Source organism: Theropithecus gelada, chromosome 3 (assembly GCF_003255815.1).
Source record: "Theropithecus gelada isolate Dixy chromosome 3, Tgel_1.0, whole genome shotgun sequence".
In the NCBI taxonomy this organism is placed as follows: domain Eukaryota; kingdom Metazoa; phylum Chordata; class Mammalia; order Primates; family Cercopithecidae; genus Theropithecus; species Theropithecus gelada.
Window position 1 is genome coordinate 126,882,530 of NC_037670.1, and position 27,344 is coordinate 126,909,873.

At 38.9% G+C, this 27,344-nt stretch overlaps 1 protein-coding gene and 1 pseudogene across 9 annotated transcripts in view; both read left to right on the forward strand.

The window, feature by feature from the left end:
- GSAP (gamma-secretase activating protein) overlaps window positions 1–27,344 on the forward strand; it is a 106,342-nt gene that overhangs the window by 31,727 nt on the left and 47,271 nt on the right. For all 8 annotated transcript variants that reach the window (XR_003118512.1, XM_025378739.1, XM_025378738.1 and 5 more), the window contains 8 exons: window positions 1,794–1,863; window positions 3,071–3,120; window positions 7,677–7,781; window positions 8,196–8,255; window positions 10,002–10,045; window positions 10,932–11,017; window positions 23,149–23,226; window positions 24,881–24,958. Coding sequence is in view for 7 of the 8 variants with exons in the window: in XM_025378739.1 (XP_025234524.1) it covers window positions 1,794–1,863; window positions 3,071–3,120; window positions 7,677–7,781; window positions 8,196–8,255; window positions 10,002–10,045; window positions 10,932–11,017; window positions 23,149–23,226; window positions 24,881–24,958 (571 nt within the window). In the remaining variant the exon portion in view is untranslated. The remainder of the gene's footprint in view (window positions 1–1,793; window positions 1,864–3,070; window positions 3,121–7,676; window positions 7,782–8,195; window positions 8,256–10,001; window positions 10,046–10,931; window positions 11,018–23,148; window positions 23,227–24,880; window positions 24,959–27,344) is intronic.
- Window positions 20,749–21,674, forward strand: LOC112620330 (annotated as a pseudogene). The gene has a single exon (XR_003118513.1). The product of XR_003118513.1 is annotated as a 40S ribosomal protein S2 pseudogene (transcript).

Genomic DNA, 27,344 nt, shown 5'->3' on the forward strand with positions numbered 1-27,344 from the left:
TGTCTGAAGCCTGTCTGCTTTTGGTTTCCAGGCCTTACTCTAGGAACACCTTATAATAGAAAGAAAAACAACACCTATCTAAATGGGACTTTAAAAATAACATTCTCCCTGATTGTCACAGGAAAACCAGGCAGAGGTTTAGAGGTTGGCAGTTACACCTCTTCAGCACCTCAGTCCATGTCACGTTCCTAAGCAGGCATGCCCTGGCCACCTCTGTAGAGCTGGAGGCAATACCATCTTCTGTAGGAGCAGGTATCTCCATATTTTGAGGCACTGAACATTTGTTCTCCTATCCTATATGTGGTGTCATTCATCTCTGCTTTTCCTCAACTCCGGTATACAAAGTATCTTGTTTGATGTGAGACATTTTCCAAATTATGAGACAGTTAGTTCTGTATTATTTTTGTAGCTGAATTTTGCATTGCTATTTTATAATTTTGACTTTATTGCTCTGAAGCATATGTTTTGCTTTTCATTTCTAAAAGGGAACTCAACTATAAATGTTCCAAAAATTGACTAGTACTATTTTTAATCTGATATTATGCAAAGTTAGGGCACTAGGAAATAACAAAAAATTGTCCTAAGTTTAGTCTGACTAATGACTGAGAGATTGGGACATAAAAGTTATGCCCTTTTATATTATTTTCAAGTTTGGGGTGAGGAAAAGAACAAAATTCACGGGTCTTTCATGCCGCAAAATAAAACGACTGGTTTACAGTTGCCCTTTTGAGTCATCCTGTGACCAGTTTTTCCTCATTATCACAGCTGACGGGGTCAGGACTTGTGTTGCTGGCAGCCTGCTTTGTCCTGCAAACAGACACATAGTGGTGGGCTCATATGGGAGAGCACAGAGGAGGAGGAATGGGGTGTACTTAAGCCTTTTCTTCCTGGTGACAGTCGTTCTGTGCTTTCAGGCTTGTAAATCCTCAACTCGTGTGACACCATGACTCACTGTTCTTTCTTGACAAGTTCTGGTTATGTTGTGCTTTGTCTCTCGGATGTGGGACTTTGGAAGTTGTCGTGGGGAATATGTTTACTTGGCTCTCAAATTATATACTAGGTTTAGTTGCACAAAGACTATGCTGATGTGTGTGTGTGTGTGTGTGTGTGTGTGTGTGAAATAGAACATTCTGTATAAATGTTGTTTGCATTATTTCTGATTGGTTTCAGAATCAGATATTCCAGATAGGAAGCACCATCCCTAGAAATAGCTTCAACTTTAACATTTACTGTTTATTTTACTTTATTTTTAGCAGAGTCTTGCTCTCTTATCACCCAGGCTAGAGTATAGTGGCATGATCTTGGCTCACTCCAACTTCCACCTCCTGGGTTCAAGTGATCCTCACACCTCAATCTCCTGAGTGGCTGGGACTACAGGCACATGCCACCACACTTGGCTAATCTTTTGTATTTTTTGTAGAGATGGGGTCTTGCCATGTTGCCCAGGCTGGTCTTGAACTCCTGAGGTCAAGTGATCTGCCTGTCTTGGCTTCCTAAAGTGCTGGGGATACAGGTGTGAGCCACTGTGCCCAGCCAGAAGCCTTACTGTTTAAATAAGTGAAGATAGTGTTGTATTTGAGATCAGTTCCCCTCTCGAAAGCTGAGGTCCTGACAGTGTTCTGTTTTCTTGCTTGCTTTGACCTGCAATGTGTGTGCAGGTGATTTCCCTAAATTCTTCTGTGATTCCCAGTTTCTTCAATGGTCTTTAATAGTACAGTCATCAAGCACAACTTTGGAAATACTTGTTCAAGCAAGACAGTTGCTTACAATTATGATTAATTTCTTTTTTACAGTTTCTCTACCCACATGTTGAAAGTCATCCTCTTCCAGAGAACCATCTGTTACTGATTTCAGAAGAGAAATGTAAGTGTATCTTTACGTGGAATATGGGAATTTCATGAATGGCATATCGTCTCCTAGTGTGGGACATGATTGAATCTTCTAGATATCCACCTGCCATTGCCGAGGGTCCACTGAACTTTGATGTCCATATGAGACCTGAAATTCCTTGGGAAGGGCTTTTCCTTTGGCCCCCAAGTGTTGTTCCCTTTGGCTCTGTTCAGCTTTCTCATCCTGGGAATGATGGGCTCTTGCATACATGGATTTGCAATTTTGTCCCATGGTAGAATGTTTGTAGAACAGGTCATTTTTGTCATTTTTAGTTCATCTGTCTTTTGGGTGTCTGTCACAGTGCATAACTATAATATGGAGATGCTTGGATGGAGAGAGGGGAAGTTTATGGTAGCTAGAAGAATCCCATGGCAGAACTTGAGAAGACCTACTAACTTAGACAAATTCAGGTAGAGGCAAATAAGTTTAGGACATAAAAGGTTATGTCCTTCCATGATGATTTCAAGTTAGGAGAGGGAGAGGAAGGACAAAATTTACTAGTGGAGCTTGTAAGCTGTCTTTCGCATTACAAGATGAAACTGCTAGTTTATAGTTGGAAGGACAGGCTTGAGGGGTAAGGCTTTGTTCAGTGTCTAAGCTCGTGTTCAGTTTTGTAACTAGGACCAGCAGAAGGTAAATATGGCTGAATTCAAATTGTTACCAATAGAAAGGGACCATCTACACAGACTGTCTTTAGTGTTCAGGGTTTTGTTCAAGTGAAATTGACCTCTATTAAAATGCCTCCCCAAAATGTCTCGTATAATGAGTTTTTTATCTGGTATGTTCATACAAACAACTGTTTGGTATTTGGGAATTGGAGATAAACTCTGCTAAGTAAGCCCTTGTTAGCCCTAGACAACACTGATGGTATAGGGGAGCCAAGTACTTGCTGAGGGAACCCAGGGAAGCAGGTGGGCTAAATGCTTCATGTATTGTTGATATTGAGGAGCAGAATAAATGCAGGACTTGAAATTAACTGTAAAGGGAGGATGGAGAAAAATGGGTTTTAAAAAGTTTTTGAACCTCTATTGTGAGATTACAGTTTGTGATAATGTTGTTTTTATGGCCAGTTGTTTAATCTGCATTGCTTTTATAACAATGTTTTTACAAGTGTTAGGCAAAAATAGTATTCATATGTTTCCTTAAAGTTAAATTATCTTTCTCTGTTTTTCTTTTAAAGATATTGAGCAATTACGTATCCATGTCGCCCAAGAAGATGGAAATAGAGTGGTAAAGATTTGAAATTCTTTTCGCCTCATAGTTTTTGTTCCACAAAGAACTACATTACTAGACTGCTAAAGAAAATTAATGTTATTGATATGTGATGTTTTCTTTATTTGATAACTTTTGAAGTATAGACTTGCTGTTCTAATGTGTGAAATGATACAAATATATATGAAGTTAATTATCCCATTTTTCTCTATCTCAACCCTCAATCTCAGTATCCTGAAGAAGCTGATAACAGCCTGTGTATCTTTCCACAGCTTTTACCTTGCTCATGCAAACCTATGTAAGGTTGTATGTGGGGATTCAATTGTTTTTACCAAAGTAGAATCATAGTACATAAATTTACCTGCTGCTTTTGTGTTTGCTTTTGTTTAGCAGGTAAAAAGATCAGGAGTATCCCTATGGGTTACTAAAATAGAGATGTAACTAATTGGTTATTTACTCTAGTTTTTGTATGTACATATATGCATATCATGGGATCATACCATATATTTATACCATATATACAATCATACTATATATCATACCATATATGGGTTTCATAGAGTGTAATTTTTTTGCTTGTTTTCCACATGTACCTTTTTTTTTTTTTAATCTCTTTTGTTCACAACCTGGTATGTATCATACTTTTCTCCATACTAATACTAATCTCCTACCCCCACCTCTGACCCACCCAGGGGTTTATTATCCATTTCTTACTCATTCAGGTTTGTGGAATTACCTACAAGTAAACTAGAATAGCTCCAATTCATTCTCTTTAGAAGCAGATAATGGTCTCTGCTATGGATAGACATTCACTAAATTGCCAGTTTTTTGTTTTTGCTTTTGAATTATAAATCATCTTAAACTTCTTTTCCTATAGCCTTATGTATTGGTACATATGTTTATTTGAGCTAAATCCTCAGGGATGGAGTGTTTGATGGGCACATCCATTTAATAAATTCCAACAGATTTTTCCAGATTGCTTTCCAAAAAAATTCTAACAATTGACAATGTTTGAAGCAAAATTTAAGAGTACGTTTTCCCTCAATTCATATCACAAAAAGGTATACTTACCTTTTAAAAAATGTCCAATTTGATGAGTTTAAGTTGATATCTCAGTCTGTATCTCCCTTAATATTGATGCATTTCACCATCTTTTCCTCAGCGTACTGGCTATTTGATTTGCTTTTTTGAAAATTGTTTAGTTGTATCCTTATCTATTTTTCTACTGGGCTTTTTCTTGATAATTTATATAGGATCTTAATATGTTACTGATATTAAAAATGATTTTCTTCAATATTTAGTCTGCATCAAAATTGTCTCTGAAGATTTTAATGTTTCTCTGAAGATTTTAAAGTTAAATGAACAAATTGAAACAGAAAATGGCACTTACAAATTGTGTATCAGCTATTGAAAGCCTTGAATCAAGAAGCCTGGCTGGAAAATTGCCAGGAGAAAGTGTGTCACTGAAGCTCTGGGCTACCATTGTCCTGCAGGGGCTAAGTGGATGGGAGCACAAGGACAGACAGGGCCAGGGGTCAGAAGAGGGTCAAGCCCAGGAGGAAAGATCAAGGCCGAATCCCAAAGCCAGTGATGAGAATTTAGAAGAGAAATAAATAAGCAAGTTGGGGTCAGGAACTGGGAATGAGCATAGACAGGGGACTGACTGGTTAGAAGAGGGCTTGAGAGCAGAGAGAGAGAGGCGGACAGACACATACTGGAAAGAGTGATGGAGGGGACACCTGTCAGCAGCCCAGAAAAGATTCTGCCATTCAGGATGGTACAGCTTTAGCATTCCTTAATTCACATGTGTTCTTCCAAGAAGTACTTCTGCCCTCATTTTTAAAGGCTTAGATGACAGCTTCATACAGCGTAAGTATAAGACCATCTCTATCATGCAGAGATGTTGCAAAGAATATGCAATTCCACATATTCTTCGCAACATCCCTACATGATAGAGATGGTATTAGGCTTATCCCTGTTTTTACAGAGAAGACAGCAGCCAAGACTCACAGAGATGAGGTGACTCTAGAGAGAAACAAAATTGAGATTTGAACCTGGGTATGCCACAATCTGACATTCATGTTCTTGTTAGTACATACCTTTACCTGGAACGGTTCTCAAATCTACTCCAACTCAACAAATTTCAGAAAAATGATTGCCCAAAGTTTAGAGACAGACAGGTTCTCGTGGATCTTTTCTCTGGCATCACTTTCCTCTTGTCTAAATGTAATGGACAGGGTAAGCAGGAAATAGTGGTTTACAACTCTTTATGCCACATGGTTCCCCTCAAGTTCCAAGTTACCATGGGTGGAGAAATCCCTGTGAGGATTAGGGAGGGTTTAGGCGTGAACATGGACCAGTCTGGTGTTTCTTTTTTCTTCATTTCTTCTACCCCAACCTGTCTTTATTCTTTACTCATCTATCTCAATGTAGGTTACTTTTGCTTAATAAGCATTTTGAGGAAAGTTAATTCTTAACTGCTTCTGTTAAATTATTTTGAGGTCAGCTGATGCACTGAAAGGGCGCTGGGAGGATTCCAGGACATAGATTCCAGACCTTGCTGAACTAACTATGCGGCCTAATCTAAGTGCTGAGAGCCTCAGTTTTCTTACCTGTTAAGGGATTGAATTGGATGGTTTCTAGAATCTCCTGATTTTAAAGTTCCATAGTTCTGACTTTATTACTTAGTAAACAAATATTTTATACTTATAATATCTTTGGCAATTTACTCTTGTACACCTTATTTCATTTTCTGCCTTTTGTTTTTTTGTTTTTTTTTATATTATACTTCATGTTCTAGGGTACATGTGCACAACGTGCAGGTTTGTTACATATGTATACATGTGCCATGTTGGTGTGCTGCACCCATTAACTCGTCATTTACATTAGGTATATCTCCTGATGCTATCCTTCCCCTCTCCCTCCACCCCACAACAGACCCTGGTGTGTGATGTTCCCCTTCCTGTGTCCAAGTGTTCTCATTGTTCATTTCCCACCTATGAGTGAGAACATGTGGCATTTGGTTTTCTGTTCTTGCGATAGTTTGCTGAGAATGATGGTTTCCAGCTGCATCCATGTCCCTACAAAGGACATGAACTCATCCTTTTTTATGGCTGCATAGTATTCCATGAAGGCATAAAAAAGGATTTTTTTCTTTTTTTGAGATGGAGTCTTGCTCTGTCACCCAGGCTGGAATGCAGTGGTATAATCTCGGCTCACTGTAACCTCCATCTCTTAGGTTCAAGTGATTCTCTGGCCTCAGCCTCCCGATTAGCTGGGATTACAGGTGTGCACCCCCATGCCTGGCTAATATTTGTATTTTTTTAGTAGAGATGGGGTTTCACCATGTTGACCAGGCTGGTCTCGAACTCCTGACCTCAGGTGATCCACCTACCTCAGCCTCCCAAAGTGCTGGGATTACAGACGTGAGCCACTGTGCCTGGCCCATTTTCCGCCTTCTGAACAAACATTCCTTGAGCACTGTTACATGCTAGAAACAATCAATGCATTGGTAATAGAAAGGTGTTGTAGAGGCTGGGCGCGGTGGCTCAAGCCTGTAATCCCAGCACTTTGGGAGGCCGAGACGGGCGGATCACGAGGTCAGGAGGTCGAGACCATCCTGGCTAACACAGTGAAACCCCGTCTCTACTAAAAAATACAAAAAAATAGCCGGGCGAGGTGGCGGGCGCCTGTAGTCCCAGCTACTCGGGAGGCTGAGGCAGGAGAATGGCGCAAACCCGGGAGGTGGAGCTTGCAGTGAGCTGAGATCCGGCCACTGCACTCCAGCCTGGGCGACAGTGCGAGACTCCCTCTAAAAAAAAAAAAAAAAAAAAAAAAAAAAAGGAAACGTGTTGTAGAAGAGTGTGTACTCATTGCGGGAGGCTTATAGCATTAATTAAAATGTAATTGTCATAGAAGCATGCCAATGCACCATGGGAAAACAGGTGAGGATTATATTACATCTTGGGGCTGTGAAGGAAGGCTTTGTGTAGGACACAATGTGTAAGTCAGGCCTTGAAGAATGAGTAGTTAGGTATTGCTGAGAGATGGGCAATATCATCGTACTCATCATGGGAGACATAAAGGTGAGAGGCATGCCTAAAGCTGCATGGTTGGTTTATGGCCAAACTGGGGTCATTGTCTACTACTTTCCACTGCCAGGCCTGAGTTTTTCCTTGGCATCACAGCCTTTGTCTTTGGTAGTGGAGGGTTCTTGTCTGCAGAGGCTTGACTTGAGAGAGTTAGGTACAGAACAGTAAGTTCTGAATCTTCTATTAATGCAGCTATTGATTTGTGGGAGGTGTGGTGTTGTCTTCAACAGCCTCAGCCTGTCTGCTAAACTAAGAGCAATAATACAATCATATATTATAAGTGGGAAGAAGAGGAGGCAATGAAATGATGTCTTAAAACATTTCTGGAAAGACTGTGTGTGCTAGGGGTGGGGAGCTTCTAACAGTGAACTGTGGAAATATTTACACGTATCGTAAAGATAGACATGGAAAATAATTATGAATTCCAGATATGTTCTCCTTTAAAAGTTATTCATACCTTTTTTTTTTTTTTTTCATTTTTAGGTGATTAAAAATTCTGGCCATCTCCCGAGAGACAGAATAGCTGAGGATTTCGTTTGGGCTCAGTGGGATATGTCAGAACAGAGATTATACTACATTGACCTGAAGGTAAAAAAACTAGTTCATGGGCACTCCTTTTTTTTTTTTTTAACAAAAATATTAATTTTTTTAGAGACAGGGTCTTGCTCTCTTGCTGAGGCTGGAGTGCAGTGGTGTGATCATAGCTCACTGCAGCCTTGAACTCCAGGGCTCAAGTGATCCTCCCGCCTCAGGCTCCTAAAACATGGATTACAGGCATGAGCCATAGTGCTTGGCCCCAGCACTTTTTTTTATAAGAACAATTTGATTTTGACATTATTACTGCAGTTCACTAATTACTACATTTTCATTGATGGAAATAGTCAGTGAAGTTTTATTAAACATAATGATGAAAAGATTTTCATAATTGTTTGCTTCTTGACTGCTTCCTTTTCTTTTTTTCCTAGTTTTTAAATAAATATGCCATTCTGTTTTCTCTTTTAGAAATCAAGGAGTATCTTAAAATGTATCCAGTTTTATGCTGATGAGAGCTATAACTTAATGGTAAGTCCAGAAAATGATCACACTACAGGAAAGTTTATGATACATTACTCTTTTTTTTTTTTTTTTTGAGATGGAGTCTTGCTCTGTCACCCAGGCTGGAGTGCAGTGGTGTGATCTCGGCTCACTGCAAGCTCCACCTCCTGGGTTCACGCCATTCTTCCGCCTCAGCCTCCCGAGTGGCTGGGACTATAGGTGCCCGCCACCCCGCCTGGCTAATTTTTTTGTATTTTTAGTAGAGATGGGGTTTCGCCGTAATATCCAGGATTGTCTGGATCTCCTGACCTTGTGATCCGCCTGCCTCGGCCTCCTAAAGTGCTGGGATTACAGGCGTGAGCCACCGCCGATACATTACCCTCTTTTAAGAGAATTGTTATTATGAGCAGCGCTTTAGCATTCCTGATGTTTGTGTTAGTCACTTGTATGAGCAAGTAAAATTAGTTCTTGCCATCTCCAGGCTTCCACTCCATAACAAATCCAGTTCATTAGGTCACTAGAAGAACACACACCAGAAATGTCTGCTAACTGAATGCTTCACATCAAAGAAACACGTGTAAGTGAGGATTAGTAGAAGGTATTAGGTTGACGCAAAAGTAATTGCGGTTTCTAATCATTTAAAAGTAATGGCAAGAACTGCAGTTACTTTTACACCAACCTCATAATTTTTGGGGTCTGTAAGAGATAGCTTTAAGGGGTTACAAGTTATTTGACCCAAAAGGACTTGTGAAGATGGTGGATTTGAGAATAAAGAGACAAGTCAATCAGAGGGTATAGTTTAACCAAAATCTAGCATTACCCCTGAAAAAGCTATTTGGAACGTTAGCATTTGTTGCATCAATGGAAAAAAAAGAAAAAACTTCTAAAAATAGGAAAATGTAAATTTAAGAATTTAAATTTTTTAAAAGATTTTTTAAAAGTTAGCATTGTGGTGAAGAGTCTTTAATATCTTTGTGATGGGCAATACAGTGTTGTTTTTTTTGTTTTGTTTTTTTGTTTTTTTCTTTTTTAGACAGAGTCTCACTCTGTTGCCCTGACTGGAGTGCAGTGGCATGATCTCTTCTCACTGCAACCTCTGCCTCCTGGATTCAATCAATTATCCTGTCTCAGCCTCCCTAGTACCTGGGATTACAGGCACCTGTCACCATGACCAGCTAATTTTTGTATTTTAGTAGGGATGGGATTTTACTATGTTGGCCAGGCTGGTATTGAACTCCTGAACTCAAGCAATCCACTTGCCCTGGCCTCCCAAGGTTCTGGAATAACAGGTGTGAGCCACCGTGCTGGCCTATTCTTAAGTAGGACTAGTGTTGCTGTCTAATACACATTGTTATGCCATTGCAAGAATTACACTTACCCATCCTGTGCTTCTGTTGGCTCATCTACTCTCCTTTTAAAGACACCCAGTCCTTCCTTTCTTACTCAGTCATCTATGTCTTGTAAAAGATGGTTGCTTCCAATTGTTCTATTGTACAACCTGTTTTTGATATTCAAATCTAAGACAAAGTTTGTCAAGCATTAACCCTTTAAGAAATAAATAAACATCAAGCTCATGATTGTATGTAAACTCCAGAGTATTTTCAATGGACTTTCTATGCAATGGATTTGGAGTACAACCTCTGAAGATAATGATGGTTACATTTCATTATTAGGCAAGCACAATGTTTTTCTGGTTTACTTGGGCTTGCTCTGGTTTTCAGAACTGTCATCACTTTCATTGTGGGTTCATTTTCTTCTGATTTTTTTTGACAGTTTGAAGTACCCTTGGACGTATCATTAAGCAACTCAGGATTTAAGTAAGTTATTCATAGGTCGTTACTAATTTTTATAGATACTTGTGGGCAAAATGATTATATTTATTCCTACTTTATGCTATGCAGATAAAAAGAGAGTTTGATATACTGTGTCCATCTTTTTTTGTATTCCCATTCTCCATAGCAAATATAAACAACTTTATCAAACATACATATAAAGTCAATTGTATTGATTTTCTTAGCCATTTATTTCTGTAGTGCATCTCCATTTATTTTGATATATGGATATACCCTTCTCCCTGTGATTAAATAGAAGGATTCGATGGGTCAGAGAGCTACATTGGGAATCAAACATCGAAACCCTTTTTATTGCCATCAAAGAGGATGTCACAGGTCAATCCACTTGTAGCTCAGCTGAGTTTATTGTTTTTTTTTTTCTGTTTTCCTTTTTACACAAAAGACAAGGTTTTTTCCTTTTTCCACTCTATTTTACATGTGGCAGAAACATGAGATGCTTCTGAAAAAATAAGCATAAGGCCATCAATATGTAGAAGACATGAAAATCTTTCTAAATTGGAGTAATGATAATCCTGAACTGTTAAGTATTTCACTAGCTTTATTTCGTCATGTATGAGCATTTAGCTTTGCTTACTTTGAAACTAGTGTGTGCATTACTCTATATCAGAAAAGTTATAAAAATGTAAGATGAAAGTAATATTTTTTCCTTATTATTAGGCTAATGCCATTTATATACCGTGTATTTTGAAAAAAACTACATAATTTATTAACCAAAAAAAGTTATCTACTTAAATTTCTCAGGAATGTGTTTCTATTTCTGTGGGTATATTATTTAGTGGTTACTCACATCCTTTATGAAGGGATGTATTTTTAAATGCATACAATAATTTCTCATTCTTTGTGTTCTTAGACTTGTCAACTTTGGATGTGATTACCATCAAGACCGAGAAAAATTATCCAAACACCTGACTCTGTGTGTTTTTACCAACCGTACAGGTAAACTAGGGTTATATTTATCAATTTATTCAACTGTACTTGAGTTCTAGACAAAATTAACTCATCCTTTAGCTATATGAAGTCTGAATATAGAACAGAGCTACATTTTTATGTTGGTGATCATATGGATTGTCATATGTCAAATCATCTTCATTAATTTTAAATATACACTGTATTGAGGAAGCCACAGTTATTCTTAACAGCAGAATTTTTCTTCTAGTAGTTATTATTTGTATGGTTCTAACAGAGAAGATGGATTTGTATTTAACCAATCTACATTTTCTCACCTGCTTCATCTTTTAACAAATGGCAAACAGCGATAGCTGTGCTTTCTGGGTCAGGCTTACTGATGTGTTTGGTTCTAAACTTGTGTACCTGGCTTTAAGAGCCGTGCTGCAGCCTACTGATGTTAACAATCAGAGCTTGACATAAAGTTATTAATGTGAAATATTTTGTTTCTTAATACCAGTTTTTATAGATAGAAAAAAAGCAGAGGGAAAAGAAGAATACCTAAAGATGAGAGAAGATGAATATGATTACATTCAATAAATCTGGTGAAAAACTGCTCATTAACCTTAATAATCATCTAAATCATCAGCTCTGATAACTACATGTAGTAGCCATTTTTAATATCTCAACTTTAATGGACATTTACTACTTGAGTTAAGTAGCATTTGGACTAAAATTGTATTCCTTTGAAGTCAAATTATTGTGGGATATTCACCCATTAGGCCAACATTTATTGAGCACTTACTGTTTGCTAGGTGTTGGGGATATGATAAGTAAAACTGCCCTAATCTTTATTAGCGTAAAGGTTACTATTTGGCGCAGATTTTAGATATTACACAAGTGCACACTTAGTATTTAAATAAAATCATATTATGAATGAGCGTTATAGAAAGTCATGAAAACTTATGATGGAGGTTTAATAGAAGATACTAGTATCTTCAACCAAGTTCTAGTTCAACCAGTCCATCTTTGTTTCTGCCTCCTTCCAAGTTATTCCATCCCATTCCATTCTTAGTCCTGAAAATTGCCCCCTTTCCCACTTCATTCCTGCATAATCCATTCCCCCTTTTCCTGTCCACCTCAGGTATCCCTCAGCTGTACTCATCCCTTCATACACCAGTCCTAGAGAGCTCAAGGAGGTGGTATTTCAGTGGAGACTTGAAGGTTATGTATGAACTAAGACCATGTCACTGAAGTAGAGTGAATGAGAGAGAGAAAGCTGGAGAGGTAGGCAGGGGCCAGGCCATATGGGACCTTGTGGATCATGGGAGGATTTTAGACTTTATCCTAAGAATGATGAGAAGTCATTGAAGGGTATGTTTTGTTACTATACAATTTATTTTGGGAATGCACAAGCTCACTGTAAAGTTCAAAAATATAATGAACATCCATGTACCTTTTATTTATACAATCATATTTATAGTATTTGCTTTATCATTCTCACTATATATAGGTATCGTTTTATTTTTTGACCAAGTCCATTCAAAAGGAGGTTGCAGACATCATAACACCTAACCACTAGATAATTTAGCACACACCTCCTTTGATTAAGGACACTTCTACATAATCTCTGTTCCCTTATTACTGAAATAAATTATCACATTAGTCAATAAACTTTATTTTCTATTCAAATAAATATTCAAATTTTCATAATTTCTTCAAAAATGTCATGTGCATATATGTGTGTGTATATATAAATAAATATGTATGTATATAACTTAAAGTCAGGATTCCATCAAGATTCATGCATTACATTTGGCTGTTTAAATCTTCATAATCTGTTAATGTACAACAATTCTTACATCGTACTCCCTGCCTTTCTTTTCATTGACATATTGAAGAGTCCAGCCCATTTGTCTTGTGGAATGATCCACATTCTGGATTTATCCAATTGTTTCCTTACATAGGCATTTAACTTTTTCCTCTATACATTTCCTGTAAATTGGAAGCTCCACACAACTGATTAAAGGCACAGTTAGACATAAGTTAAGCATTTTTAGTGAGAATACTTCATAGGTGATGTTGTGAACTTCGCTTTTATCAGATCAGGAGGCCTATAATGTCAAGATGTCCTACTGTTAGTGATGCTAAGTCTGGTCATTTGGTTAAGTGGTAACCACTGTATGTCTCCCTTATGAAGGCACATTTTAACCTCTGAATTAGTAATTTGTAGGAGGGTACTTTGTCACCATGTGACTATTCTATTCTCAGCCTTTCACCTGTCAGTTTTAGGATTCACTGATACTCCTTCACCAAAGCATCTGTGCAGGCAATGACATGATTAGATACATATTTTCAAAAGATCACTGTGGCTGCTGTATGGAGGATGGATTGGGTCGGGCACGGTGGCTTACGCCTGTAATCCCAGCACTTTGGGAGGCCAAGGCAGGTGGATCACCTGAGGTCAGGAGTTTGAGAGCAGTCTGGCCAACATGGCGAAACCCCATCTCTAGTAAAAATACAAAAAATTAGCTGGGTGTGTGGCTCATGCCTGTAGTCCCAGCTACTCAGAGGCTGAGGCAGGAGAATCACTTGAACCCAAGAGGCAGAGGTTGCAGTAAGCTGAGGTCATACGACTGCACTCCAGCATGGGCAATAGAGTGAGACTCCATCAAAAAAAAAAAAAAAAAAAAAAAAAGATGACAAAAGATGGAGGATGGGTTGGAGGAGGCAAGAGAAAAAGTGGGAAGATAAGCAGTTAAGTCTAGTCCTACATTTGAAATAAGGGTGAACTAGGATGGGCAGTACAGGTGAAAAGAACTAGATGGGATTGGGATGCATTTTAGAGATGAAATTAAGATAATTGCTATAAATTACACGGAAGAGGAATGGTTCTCAGGTTTCTGGCATCGGCAAATGAGTGAACAGTAGTATAGTTTACTGAGGTATAGGGGTTTTGATGGAGCTTAGGAAGATTGTGAGTTTTGTTTTGGACATGTTGACTAAAAGATCTGGAGCTTAGAAGAGGGGTCAGGACTGGCAATGAATAAATGTGGAAACTGTTAGAATATAGCTGGCATTTGAAGCCATGGGGGGAGTATTTGGTCAGGAGGGAAGACACTTATGAATAAGATCTGGGAACATAAATATATAAAGGTTAGGTGGAACATCCAAAGGAAAAGGAAAAAAGAATGGAGAGAGAGAAAGGAAAAACCAAAACAAGTGTGGTATTGTAGTAGCTGAAGGCACAGGGTAGTTTCACAAAGAAATGACTGAATAGGTAGTGAGAGGTGGAGTCCACTGTGTCTAGTAGCATGAAGATTACTGTGAGCTGTTTGTGTTGTGGAATTGAGGTGAAATCTTGACTATGCTGGGTTAAGTGGCATATGAGAATTGAAAAAAGTCATAGCAGTATGTGTAGACATGAGAGAGGCAGCAGCTGGACAGGGAAATAGGATTTAGGGAATATTTTAAGACAGTAGAGACTCTAGGATGTTTGAATGCTTACAGCATATATTGAGTGGAGAGGAAACAGGACAATACATAGCAGAGAGGAATAACTGGTACAATGAATTTGCTTAGAAGGTGGAATGGGATCCAGAGCTCACATGGAGGGATCAGGGTGGGTTCTTCCCTGGTACTTTGCTTTATTTATTTATGAATGAGGCGGAGTCTTGTTCTGCTCTGTTGCCCAGGCTGGAGTGCAATGGAGCAATCTCAGCTCACTGCAACCTCCGCCTCCTGGGTTCAAGTGATTCTCTTGCCTCAGCCTTCTGAGTAGCTGGGATTACAGGCACACACCACCATGACGGGCTAATTTTTTAAATTTTTTTAGTGGAGACAGGGTTTTGCCATGTTGGCCACGCTGGTCTCGAACTCCTGACCTCAGATGATCCGCCCACCGCAGCCTCCCAAAGTGCTGGGATTACAGGCGTGAGCCACCACGCCCGGCCCCTGGTACTTTACTTTAAATCTGTTGGTTATGAACGATCATTTTAGGCTTTACTCCTGTGTGGCTTTTTATTCCTTTTTATATTTCCACAGGCATGTCTCATGACCATTACCAGCTGTAAGTTATAAATGGGGCTAATTATGACGTATTTAATAAAATGTTAGGTTTATCTGACATAAAATGTGGAAGAGTCTGTTTTTTCCCCTTCTCAGCAGTGTGTGGAAGGGTAGAAAACAAACTTCACTCTTCACAATCAGCTTTGAAAAAATAAAAGAAAAAAGCCTGTTTCAAATGAGATGCTTCCAGATTTAAGATGAAACAAGCCAGAGAAGCAACCTTTTGTTTTTTGACTAATAAATTGTTCATGTGTTTCCCATATTACTCTTCAAAAGTGGTTTTTTTTTTGTTTTTTTGTTTTTTTTTTTTTTAAATCTTTGTTGTTAAACAAAATCTATTCCAGCAAAATAGTATTGGAGAAGGAAGCAAAGAGTCTAAGCTACATGTGACTCCCTCTATAGTAGAAAGCTGAATTCTCCAGTGCCATGGAGGCCAGAAACTGTGGTTCAGGAAAGGAATGCTGATAAACTTAGGCCCTTATACAAACTTATTTCAACTATTTACATTAATGATGATGATATAATAATATTTGACATTTTGCTGTCACATTTTGGTCATCAGAAGCTATTTTGTCCTTTCAGCATTACTTTTTATATTCTTGAAAACATTTGTCCTGAATTTTCCAGCACTAAGAAATAAAGACGGCTGTCTTCCAAGGAACTATAGGTTACGATCTGGGTGATGGGCGTGCCCATGAGATTGGTGGTGGGCAAAAGTGCTGCTGCCACTGCTGCTGTCAGGCCACTTGTGTATTATTTAACATGAGTTTATATAGATTTTTCGAATAAAAAGGATAAATCAGACTTTCTAAGCATTGAAAGCATATCTTACTATTTCCCTGTCTAATAGTCAGCTCTGAAGCTGTAGTGCTCTTGTGTGTTCTAAGTCAGTGGCTATAATTCTTTCTCGTGCACCACGTATTGGGAGGGTAGTGAGTAGGGAAGTGTGTAAATTCTCCTTCCTATTCATATAACTGCAAGAGTTGCTCTTCACAAGTTCCCATATTAGGCCTATGTTTTAGCATTTTATAGAGCCTTTTAATAATTGCTCCAATGAGATAATTTCCCTTGGAAAACTTTGTCCATGATAGTTTTCATTGTCCAAATGATTTCCCCAAGGCTAGCCAACGTTGAGATGTTATCTTCATCATTGATGAATTTCATTAAAAATCTTTGGATACACCCTTAAGAGCATGCTTTATTTTTTTCAAACTGTGACTTCCTCCAGCTTGTAAATAGCAGCAAGACTGTTATGGAATAATAATACCAGCTAACCTTTATAGCCAGATATAACTTCTTTGCAACTAACAATCTAACAATAACAATCTCTTTATACACAATATCTTATTTAATTATCTCACAAGAACCCTATGAAATAAGTTCTATATTTTCTTTATTTACAGATGAGGAAACTGAGGCTTAGATAATTTAATTAACTTGCCTGAGGCAATAGACTTAGTAAACCAAAAGCAGGATTCACATCCAAATCTGCTGATTTCAAAAGTGGTTCTCAACCTGGGTTCACGTTAGAATCATTTAGTGAGCTTTAAAAAATACAAATACCTGAGTCTCACACCCCCAGAGATTCTGACTTAATTCTTCTGAGGTGGAACCTGGGCATCTGTGATCCCGAGTAAGTTTAATGTGCTGTCAGGGTTAAGAACCAGTGCTCTAGAGCTGTGTTGTCCAGTATGGCAGCCACTAGCCACATACGGCTATTTAAATTTACATTAATTAAAATTAAAGAAAAAAATCCTGGACTGACTAGAAGCAGCTAATGTGAGCCACTGTCACAGGGAAGAACAAAAGGGGGGAGTAAATGCAGGACCTTCAACTGAATCATCCAGATGTTCACATTGGGACTAATCAAGGAAACAACTTGACCCATGGAGAATGGCGAAAAGCAAGGCAGGATGACAGCCCACCTGGGAGTGACACAGGGCCAGGGGAACCTCTGCCACTCAGGGAAGTGGTGAGTAAATGTACAACTCCAGGAACCCATGCTAGACTAAGAAGACAAGAGAGAAGATCCAAATAAACACAATTAGAAATGACGAATAGGATGTTACCACTGACCCCTCAGAAATAAAAATAATCAGAAACTACTAAGAATACCTCTATACACACAAACTAGAAAACCTAGAAGAGACAGATAAATTCCTGGACACATACAGCCTCCCAAGTCTGAACCAGGAAGAAATTGATTCCCTGAACAGACCAATAGTAAGCTCCCAAATTGAATCAGTAATACATAGCCTACCAACCGAAAAAAGCTCAGGACCTGATGGATTCACAACTGAATTCTACCAGATGTACAAAGAAAAGCTGGTACCATTCCTACTGAAACCCTTTCAAAAAATTGAGGAAGATGGACTCTTCCCCAGTTCATTCTATGAGGCCAGCATCATCCTGATACCAAAAACCTGTCAGAGACATAAGAACAAAAGAAAACTTCAGGCCAATATCCTTGATGAGTGCTGATGCAAAAATCAACAAAATACATGGAAACTGAATCCAATAACATGTCAAAAAGTTAATCTACCACAATCAAGTAGATTTCATCCCTGGGAGGCAAGGTTGGTTCAACATATGCAATTCAATAAATGTGATTCATCACATAAACAGAATTAAAGACAAAAACCACATGTTTATCTCAATAGATGCAGAAAAGGCTTTTGATAAAACAATACCCCTTCATGTTAAAAACTCTCAGTAAACTAGGTATTGAAGGAAAACCTCAAAATAATAGCCATCTACGACAAACCCATAGCCAGCATCATACTGAATGGGCCAAAACTGGTAGCATTTCCCTTGAAAACTGGCACAAGACAAGGATGCCCCCTCTCACCACTCCTATCCAACATAGTATTGGGAGTCCTAGCCAGAGCAATCAGGCAAGTGAGCATCCTAAATAGGAAGAGAGGAAGTCAGGCTATCCCTGTTTGCAGATGGCATGATGCTACAGAAAACCCCATAGTCTCAGCCCAAAAGCTCCTTCAACTGATGAACAACATCAACAAACTTTCAGGATACAAAATCAATGTACAGAAATCTGTAGCATTTCTTTACACCAACAAGAGTGAAGTCAAGAGCCAAATCAGAAAGGCAATCCCATTCACAATTGCCACAGAAAGAAGAAAATACCTAGGAATACAGCTAACCGGGGAGGGGAAGTTAAAGAGGTCTACAATGAGAATTACAAAATACTGCTCAAAGAAATCAGAAGTTACAAATGGAAAAACATGCTCATGGATAGGAAGAATCAATATCATTAAAATGGCCATACTGCCCAAAGCAATGTACAGATTCAATGCTATTCCTATCAAACTACCAACAACATTCTTCACAGAACTAGAAAAAACTATCTTAAGATTCATATGGAACCAAAAAAGCCTGAATAGCCAAGGCACACTTAAGCAAAAAGAACAAAGCTGGAGGTATCACATTACCCAACTGCAAACTATACTACAGGGCTACAGTAACCAAAACAGTTTGGTACTGGTACCAAAACAGGCATATAGACCAATAGAACAGAATAGTGAAACCAGAAATAAGGCTGCACACCTATGACTACCTGATCTTCAACAAAGCTGACAAAAGCAATGGGGAAAAGACTCCCTACTCAATAAATGGTGGTGGGATAACTGGCTAGCCATATATAGAAAATTGAAACTGGAACCCTTCCTTACAACATATACAAATATCAAATCAAGATCGATTAAAGACTTAAATGTAAAACCCCAAGTTCATAAAAATCCTGAAAGAAAACCTACGCAATACCATCCTAGACATAGAAATGGGCAAATATTTCATAACAAAGACATCAAAAGCAATCACAGAAGAAGCAAAAATTGACAAATGGGATCTAATTAAACTTAAGAGCTTCTGCACAGCAAAAGAAACTGATGGAGTAAACCAAACGACCTACAGAATTGGGAGAAAATATTTGCAAACTATGCATCTGACAAAGGCCTAGTATCCAGCATCTACAAGGTACTTAAATTTATAAGACAAAAACAACTCCATTAAAACGTGGGCAAAGGACATGAACAGATACTTTACAAAAGAAGACAGATGGCCAGCAAGCATATGAAAAAATATTACTGAGGATTAGAGAAATGCGAATACATATTACAATGAGATACCATCTCATACCAGTCGGAATGGCTATTAAAAAGTAAAACAAATAAACAAAAAACAGATGCTGGCAAGGTTGCAGAGAAAAGGGAAGACTTATACACTGTTGATGAGAGTGTGAATTAGTTCTGCCATTGTGGAAAGCAGTATGGCGATTCCTCAAAGGTTAACAGCAGAACTACCATTGGACCCAGCAATCTGACTACTGGGTATATGCCTAGAGGAATAAAAATCATTCTACCATAAAGATATATGTATGCAAATGTTAACTGCAGTGTTTTTCACAATGGCAAAGACATGGAATCAACCTAAATGCCCATCAATGACAGATTGGATAAAGAATATGTGGTGCATATATACCATGGATTACTGTGCAGCTATAAAAAAGAATGAGATCATGTCTTTTGTGGGGACGTGGATAGAGATGGATGGAGGCTGTTATCCTTAGCAAACTAATGCAGGAATGGTAAAATGAAATACCTCATATTCTTACTTACAGGTAGGAGCTAAATGATGAGAACTCATGAACACGGGAACAACAGACACTGGCGTCTTCTTGAAGGTGGAGGGTGGGAGGAGGGAGCGGAGCAGAAAAAATAACTATTGAGTGCCAGGCTTAATAGCTGGGTGATGAAATCATCTGTAAAAATAAACCCCTATGATAGGAGTTTATCTATATAACAAACCTTCACATGTACCCCTGAATCTAAAATAGAATTTAAAAAAAAATCCTGTAATCCCAGCTCTTTGGGAGGCCAAAGTAGGAAGATCACATGAGCCTGGGAGTTCAAGACCACCCTGGGCAACCTAGACTCCATCTCTTAAAAAAAATTAGCCAGGCATGGTGACACATGCCTGTAGTCCCAGCTATTTGGAAGGCTGAGGTGGGAGGATTGCTTGAGCCCGGGAGGTCAGTGCTGCAGTGAGCCATGTTTGTGTCACTGCACTCTAGCCCGGGCAACAGAGTGAGACTTCGTCTCAAATAAATAGTGCATCAGTTGTACTATCCACATTTTGAGTGTTCAATGACTACATGTGGCTAGTTGCCACCATATTGGACTATACGGGTATATAACGTTTCCATTGTCAAAGAAAGTTCTGTTGGATAGCTTCACAGAGCCTGAGTACATACCGTTTCACCTTGCTGTGTCTGTTTTTCCCTTTGGGATTGGGTGGGGCAAGTAAGCATGGCCTAACAATTTGGAAATAATTTGCTTGTAAGTTCTGGATATGGTTCTTAGAATATGTAATTAGGTACATTTATTCTACATCTCACTTTTTTTTCCAAATGAGAAAAAACAACTTTCATTCTCTAAAGGATGGAGTGCAGATAATTTCTTAGAGTGGAGGTTATGATCTATGTTGTCATGTTCATTTCCCAGGATAGAATCCTAAAAGAACTACTAGGTGAATGCAAGGTATGAATATATTTAACCCTCTGTGAAACAATTTTTCTGAGATATTGTATTAGTTCACTCATTCACTACTATTTGAGAATTGTGTAAGAAGCACATACTCCCTTGACAGTATTCATTATCATTTAAAAAACTACTTCTGCTTCTCCGAGAGAACACCAAATGGCGGATGACGCCGGTGCAGCGGGGGGGGGGGCCCGGAGGCCCTGGTGGCCCTGGGATGGGGAACCGCGGTGGCTTCTGCGGAGGTTTCGGCAGTGGCATCGGGGCTGGGGTCGCGGCCGTGGACGGGGCTGGGGCTGAGGCCGCGGAGCTCGTGGAGGCAAGGCCGAGGATAAGGAGTGGATGCTCATCACCAAGCTGGGCCGCTTGGTCAAGGACATGAAGATCAAGTCCCTGGAGGAGATCTACCGCTTCTCCCTGCCCATTAAGGAATCTGAGATCATTGACTTTTTCTTGGGGGCCTCTCTCAAAGACGAGGTTTTGAAGATTATGCCGGTGCAGAAGCAGACCCGTGCTGGCCAGCGCACCAGGTTCAAGGCGTTTGTTGCTATCGGGGACTACAATGGCCACGTCGGCCTGGGTGTTAAGTGCTCCAAGGAGGTGGCCACTGCCATCTGTGGGGCCATCATCCTGGCCAAACTCTTCATTGTCCCGGTGCGCAGAGGCTACTGGGGGAACAAGATCAGCAAGCCCCACACTGTCCTGTGCAAGGTGACAGGCTGCTGGGCTCTGTGCTGGTGCGCCTCATCCCTGCACCCAGGGGCACTGGCATCGTCTCAGCGCCTGTGCCCAAGAAGCTGCTCATGATGGCTGGTATTGATGACTGCTACACCTCAGCCCGGGGCTGCACTGCCACCCTGGGCAACTTCGCCAAGGCCACCTTTGATGCCATCTCTAAGACCTACAGCTACCTGACCCCTGACCTCTGGAAGCAGACTGTGTTTACCAAGTCTCCCTATCAGGAATTCACTGACCACCTTGTCAAGACCCACACCAGAGTCTCTGTGCAGCGGACCCAGGCTCCAGCTGTGGCTACAACATAGGGTTTTTATACAAGAAAAATAAAGTGAATTAAGCCTGTTACTAAAAAAAAGCAACAACAAAAAAACTACTTTTAAAGGAAAATTATGGTGCCTTGTTTTAATTTTTATTTATTACTAGAGAGTCTATAGTCTGTCTTTTTAAAAGCAATTTCATGTTCCTTGTGATTATAGTATATAAAACAATGGATAAACCAGTAGTTTTTTGCTGATAATGTTAACTGTATGAAAGCAGTCCAAGTGGTATATGAGACTTTTGTAACTCTCATAATTATTATTTTGTTTATACTTTAGTGATAGATTACTTTTATTCTCAGTGAGTTGGCTGTAATTGTAAAGAAAAGTTGTTATTGTGTGCTCAGTAAGCGTAACAGTCATTTTACATCTAATAGAATTGTTACCATGTTATCTGATGAAGTAATTCTTTTTTGCTATTTTGTGTTTAAGATAATTGCAATAAAATGTACTACTGACAATACTTTGCAGTGTTAAATGTCATTAAAAAGTCACAATTGACAAATATTATAACAGAATGCTTATAAACGTCCTTAAATAGCCCTCTTAGAGGAAATTGACTTTTTTTCTACCATGATTCTTTGATAAAGAAACTAATGGAGTAAAGTAGAGGAAATACTGAAATCCACTGAAGTAGAGTAGCGATTGAGTTCACACAGCTAGTTAACATTAGCTCTGGGGCTAGAACTCAGGTTTCCTGACTCCTTTTCGAGTTACTTTCTACCTGTCAATCTCCTATTTCAGTTAATCAAATAAATGCATTAGAATAGACATATGTGTTTAAGCATATTGTCCTCATTTGTATGTAGGTCACTGATAGACATTAGTCCATACAGCAGCAGCTGCTAGAGATAATGTACAGTTTCACACATTGAGAGAGGTGGGGAAAGCTGAGGGTGTTCTGGAGTGATGGGGTAAGTGAAGGGGGTCAAGACTTACCTGGAAAGGCCGTTCTATACTAAGAGCTATCCTTTGGCCTTGGGCCAATGCCTTCAGTGACTCAATTATGGATGGATATGGACTCATATGCCACATTTGTTTTCACTGACCCATAAGATAGATCACACTTTTCCTTTCAATCAAGATAAACGAGAGACTGGAAACTTTCTGTGAAATGAACACAGTTTTTGATAAACTGGTGTTCATAGCTGTTAGTAATAATTAGAAGGTGACAAACTAGATAAGGAAGGACAATGCATGCATATTAGGAGAATCTCATGAGGCTTTGGAAACTGTCTAGAACCCCATGATTTCATATGCAGGAGTATATCTGTGTTCATTTTCCTATCCTTCAATAGCCTGCCACAATACATTGCTTATAGTGTGCGCTAAAAAATTACTGCTTTGAAATTTCTTAGCAACTTGTTAATAGACCACTTCTAGGACTTGGGAATAATCTGTGAGGTAAGATGAGGCAGGACATCTAAAGGAATAGAAGTAAGTTTAAGTGGTTTAGGAAACTTTATTTATGACATAGATTAAACTCTACTATACTTTCTTCTAGGAAGTTTGTGTGTATGTTACAGCCCGAAGTGTGCCTCTTGGGAACAAATCACATATTCAGTGTTTTACATTCATAAAGGTACTTTTCATGTCTTCTTTGTTACTTTTACATGATAACTTTTTCCAAATAGTAGCAAATTAGATAGCTCTTAACAGTGTTATTAGTAATTTTTTGGAGAAAGGGTCTCCCTTTGTCACATGCGGTGGCATGAATACTGCTCACTGCAGCTTCAACCTCATGGTCTCAGGTGATCCTTCCTCCTCAGCCCACCAAGTAGCTGGGACTACAGGCGTGTTCCATCATGCCTAGCTAATTTGTGTATTTTTTGTAGAGATGGGGTTTCACCATGTTGCCCAGGGTAGTCTTGAACTTCTGAGCTCAGGCGATCCACCCGCCTCAGCTTCCCAAAGTGTGGGAATTATAGGTGTGAGCTACCATGCCCGGCTGAGATTACCATTGAATCAATTTTTATTAGTTCATTCTATATCTGTATATTTACGGGATATATATTTCCTGAAGAAAGTTGCCAATGGTGAATATCAAGTTAGCTAGTTATTTTTATATATTGTATATTTTTATCCTGGCCTATATATTTTTCTAAGCTTGTGGACCAATCCTGAGGGAGGTATTTACCCAAAGTGTGTTTATTTGCTTTTTAGTTATTGCTAATTGGAAAGTATCTATAGATTTAACTTACAGAGTTACATAGGGTTTTAGTTAAAAGCATCCATGATCTGAGACCTCAACAGGTTTTAGATCTAAGATACATTTATTCCATTGCACACATCTATGGCCCAAGATATTGATAAACAGTCTAGGGAGCAGCAGTCAAATGCCTGTTTTCTCCTGGTTCTGTAGTTGATCACAGTGTGCCCTGTAATAGTTTTTAGTTTGAACTAAGGAGTAATTGTTTTGCTTGTTTAGTTCCTTAAAATGAGTATTTGTGCAGTATATAGTATGGGTGTATTTAAAGTTTTTTAAAGATGAAAATTTTTCCAATATTTAAAAAAATTATGCCAAGCCACACCAGAGCTGCTTATTCTATAGATGGACCTAATATTACCTCCTTAGGTTAGATATCAAGGTAAAAAAGTTTAAGAACTTAATGGAGAAACTAAAGTAACTTCAGAACTAGACATATATACTATTCATACTTAAGTCGTATAAGTTTGAGATTTTTGTGGAAAATTTTCATGCATTTTTCTAATCGTTAATCTATTGATCAAAGCCAGTAAATAAAACTTTTCTGAAGATTAAGAGTTAGAAAGTAGAGAGGAAAGGCCAATATACTGAGGTTGTTAGCTCGACTAATTCCCTTCCTACCTAAAAGTGGGATTTGTAAGTGATTTGGAGAAGTCTCAGAGGGTCTTAATGACTGCATGTGTGTGGCAGTGAGCCTTGAGGAATGAGGGCCAATGAGCCATGTGGTCATCTCTATCTCTTGGATCTTTAAGTAAATTCCTTCAGATCCTCCCCTCCCTGAACAATCCACCTGTCATGGTCTAAGATTATAATAAGCCTAGAACAACTACTGGAGTGTGACTGCCCTCAGATTATCCACCTTCAGTGCTGGGTTTTGGAGAATGAGGAGAACCATGAAATCTAGAAGTCTGAAGATGCCCACTTACCAGTTTCAGGTCACTGAAAATTTAGTGTGTTACATAGTCACTGCCTTGGGTGGAGTTCCAGTTCTTTGTTTAACATTCTCTGGCTTCTTGTTCTCTCTTTGCAGGACACAGCAAGACCTTCACCACTTCTCTTGAGAATGTTGGCTCACACGTGACAAAGGGCATTACTTTTCTCAACCTTGGTGAGTGATGGAGAGATCACACCCCCTGCTCTGAACACTTCTTCCTGGACATGATATACCTCAGCCTTCTATACTATCCCATTTCTCATGCCTCTTTGAGACTTGGATTGTGATGACAGTCAATGACCCACTTGAAGTCTGACAAGAGAAGATTTTCTCTGGAACACACCCCTCCCTCTCAACTCCTTAGCCTTTGGCTTGAAAGGGTTGGGGGATGTATCTTCCCTTTTTAGAGAACATAGGCTGTGAGCTTTCTTATGTTTTTTGGTAGCAGCCTAAAAAGCCATTTGTTAGCATAAAAATGATGACTTGTATGAGATGTTCCCAAATAGCCCATGAGAAATAATGCATCATATTATCCCTTGATTATAGAGAGGACGGGGGCCCCTGGGAAATCGTCTATTTCCTGTTGCTAATCTTGAAAAGCTTCCAAGTCCCATTAATGATTTATGGATCAGCTTGAGTTGTTTTCACTGAGTAAATATGGTGAAGGGAACCTGAGTATAATGAAGAAAATAAAGAAAGGGTTTGTTGTACCTCCCGCCTGAAAGCTGCTTTTCCATGCCAGTTGGGATGTGGGGCACAAAGTTTAGCACAAGACTAAGTAATGCTTTACTTGCTTGCATATGGAACATGGCATATGGAACATTTCCTTTAAAAAAGGAGCTTCAGGTTTAGAGCATGTAATTCTTTGATATCTTTTTCCATCCCTATTCCACAGTCCGTCTACTGTCATGACGCATGTTTGGGAGAGTGCAATGTGAGGAAACTGAGCAAAGTGATTTTTATTTTGAATGCTACTATTGATGAGGTTGGATACTTACGCTGAGTGGGCCAGTATGGGCAAATTTTAAACATGATCTCTGAATTTGTGGGAAATTGCCTTAGGGAAGCCTGGTTCTACTGCTTCCTGTGATGAGAGAGATAAATATTATAGAAGGTTTCCTGGGTCTGGGACTTGATTCTTATCAGCAATGCTTTATCAGCATCCCATCTCAAGAGTGATGTGGGAAACTTTCCACTAAGAAAACAGCACTTTGGGAGGGCAAAGGTATCCTTCCTTTTTTCACCCCTGGGAATGACTTGCAAAGGGCAGGCAAGATTTAATCTGTGGTCTTCAGCATGTGGAGAGGCCAGAAATACAAGCTTGTAAAAATAGGCTATTTTTCACATGTTGTCTTTCCTTCTTAAGCACGTTTTATAGGCACAAAATCATAGCCCAGTTTAAAACTGCTCTACAGGTAATTTTTATGACAACAATATTTTTTTTTTGAGTAATATATTTTTAGCTACTAACTACATGCAATTTCCCTGGACTGTCACCCTATTAAAATGGGCTAATATTGATGAAAATATTAAAGAATAACTTCTTGAAATTTTCCATGAACCCCAAACACTTCTATATAAGAAAGATATATTTATAAGTAAGGAGCTACTATTTATTTAATGAGTACTATATGTTAAGTATTTTAGTTGTTATCTTGTTCCCTACAGTAATTCTGATTGGTGATATTATCCCCATTTTACAGATAATGAAACTGAGGCTCAGAAGGAGTGAGCTCTGTGCTCAGGCTTACTTCAGTGTCTTTTATCAGGGACCCTAGATTATTCTTAGTTTTTTTTTTTGAGATGGAGTCTTGTTCTGTCGCCCAGGGTGGGGTGCAGTGGCGCGATTTCGGCTCACTGCAACCTCTGCCTCCTGGGTTCAAGCAATTCTCTGCCTCAGCTTCCCAAGTAGCTGGGATTACAGGTGTGCGCCACCATGCCTGGCTAATTATTTTGTATTTTTAGTAGAGACAGGGTTTCACCATCTTGGCCAGGCTGGTCTTGAACTCCTGACCTCGTGATCCACCAGCCTCGGCCTCCCAAAGTGCTGGGATTACAGGTGTGAGCTAGTGCGCCTGGCCTATTAATAGTTTCTTTAAACATTTTGTTATTTTGTTTTCTTAGCATTTTATTTCAACTAAAACTTTATCAAGTATTTTGTTTAGAGGTGTTGTTTTAGTATTTTTCTCTAATGCAATCCAGAATAAACTGAGAGAAAATGAAGTGAAATGATCCCATCAGTCACCTACATGGTATGCAACATAACTGCCCAAACTAGAAAAGATAATTAGTGTTGTCAGTGTTACAATCCTAGAGTACTTAATTTAAACATATTTATTCATAGAATTTGATTTTTATCTTACAGCATTTTTGATATATTTTTAAAAATGTAAAACTTTGGTCTAAATGTTTTCAAACATTAAAGTTTTAACTAAATATAGGTGATTAAATTATTTTCTTGAAATTATAAGAATTAAAGTGTCCATTTTACATGTGGCGTATGAGTGTACATATAGCTTCTGCTTATGTGTGGTACCTTTTCTTCTCCATATAAGATCTT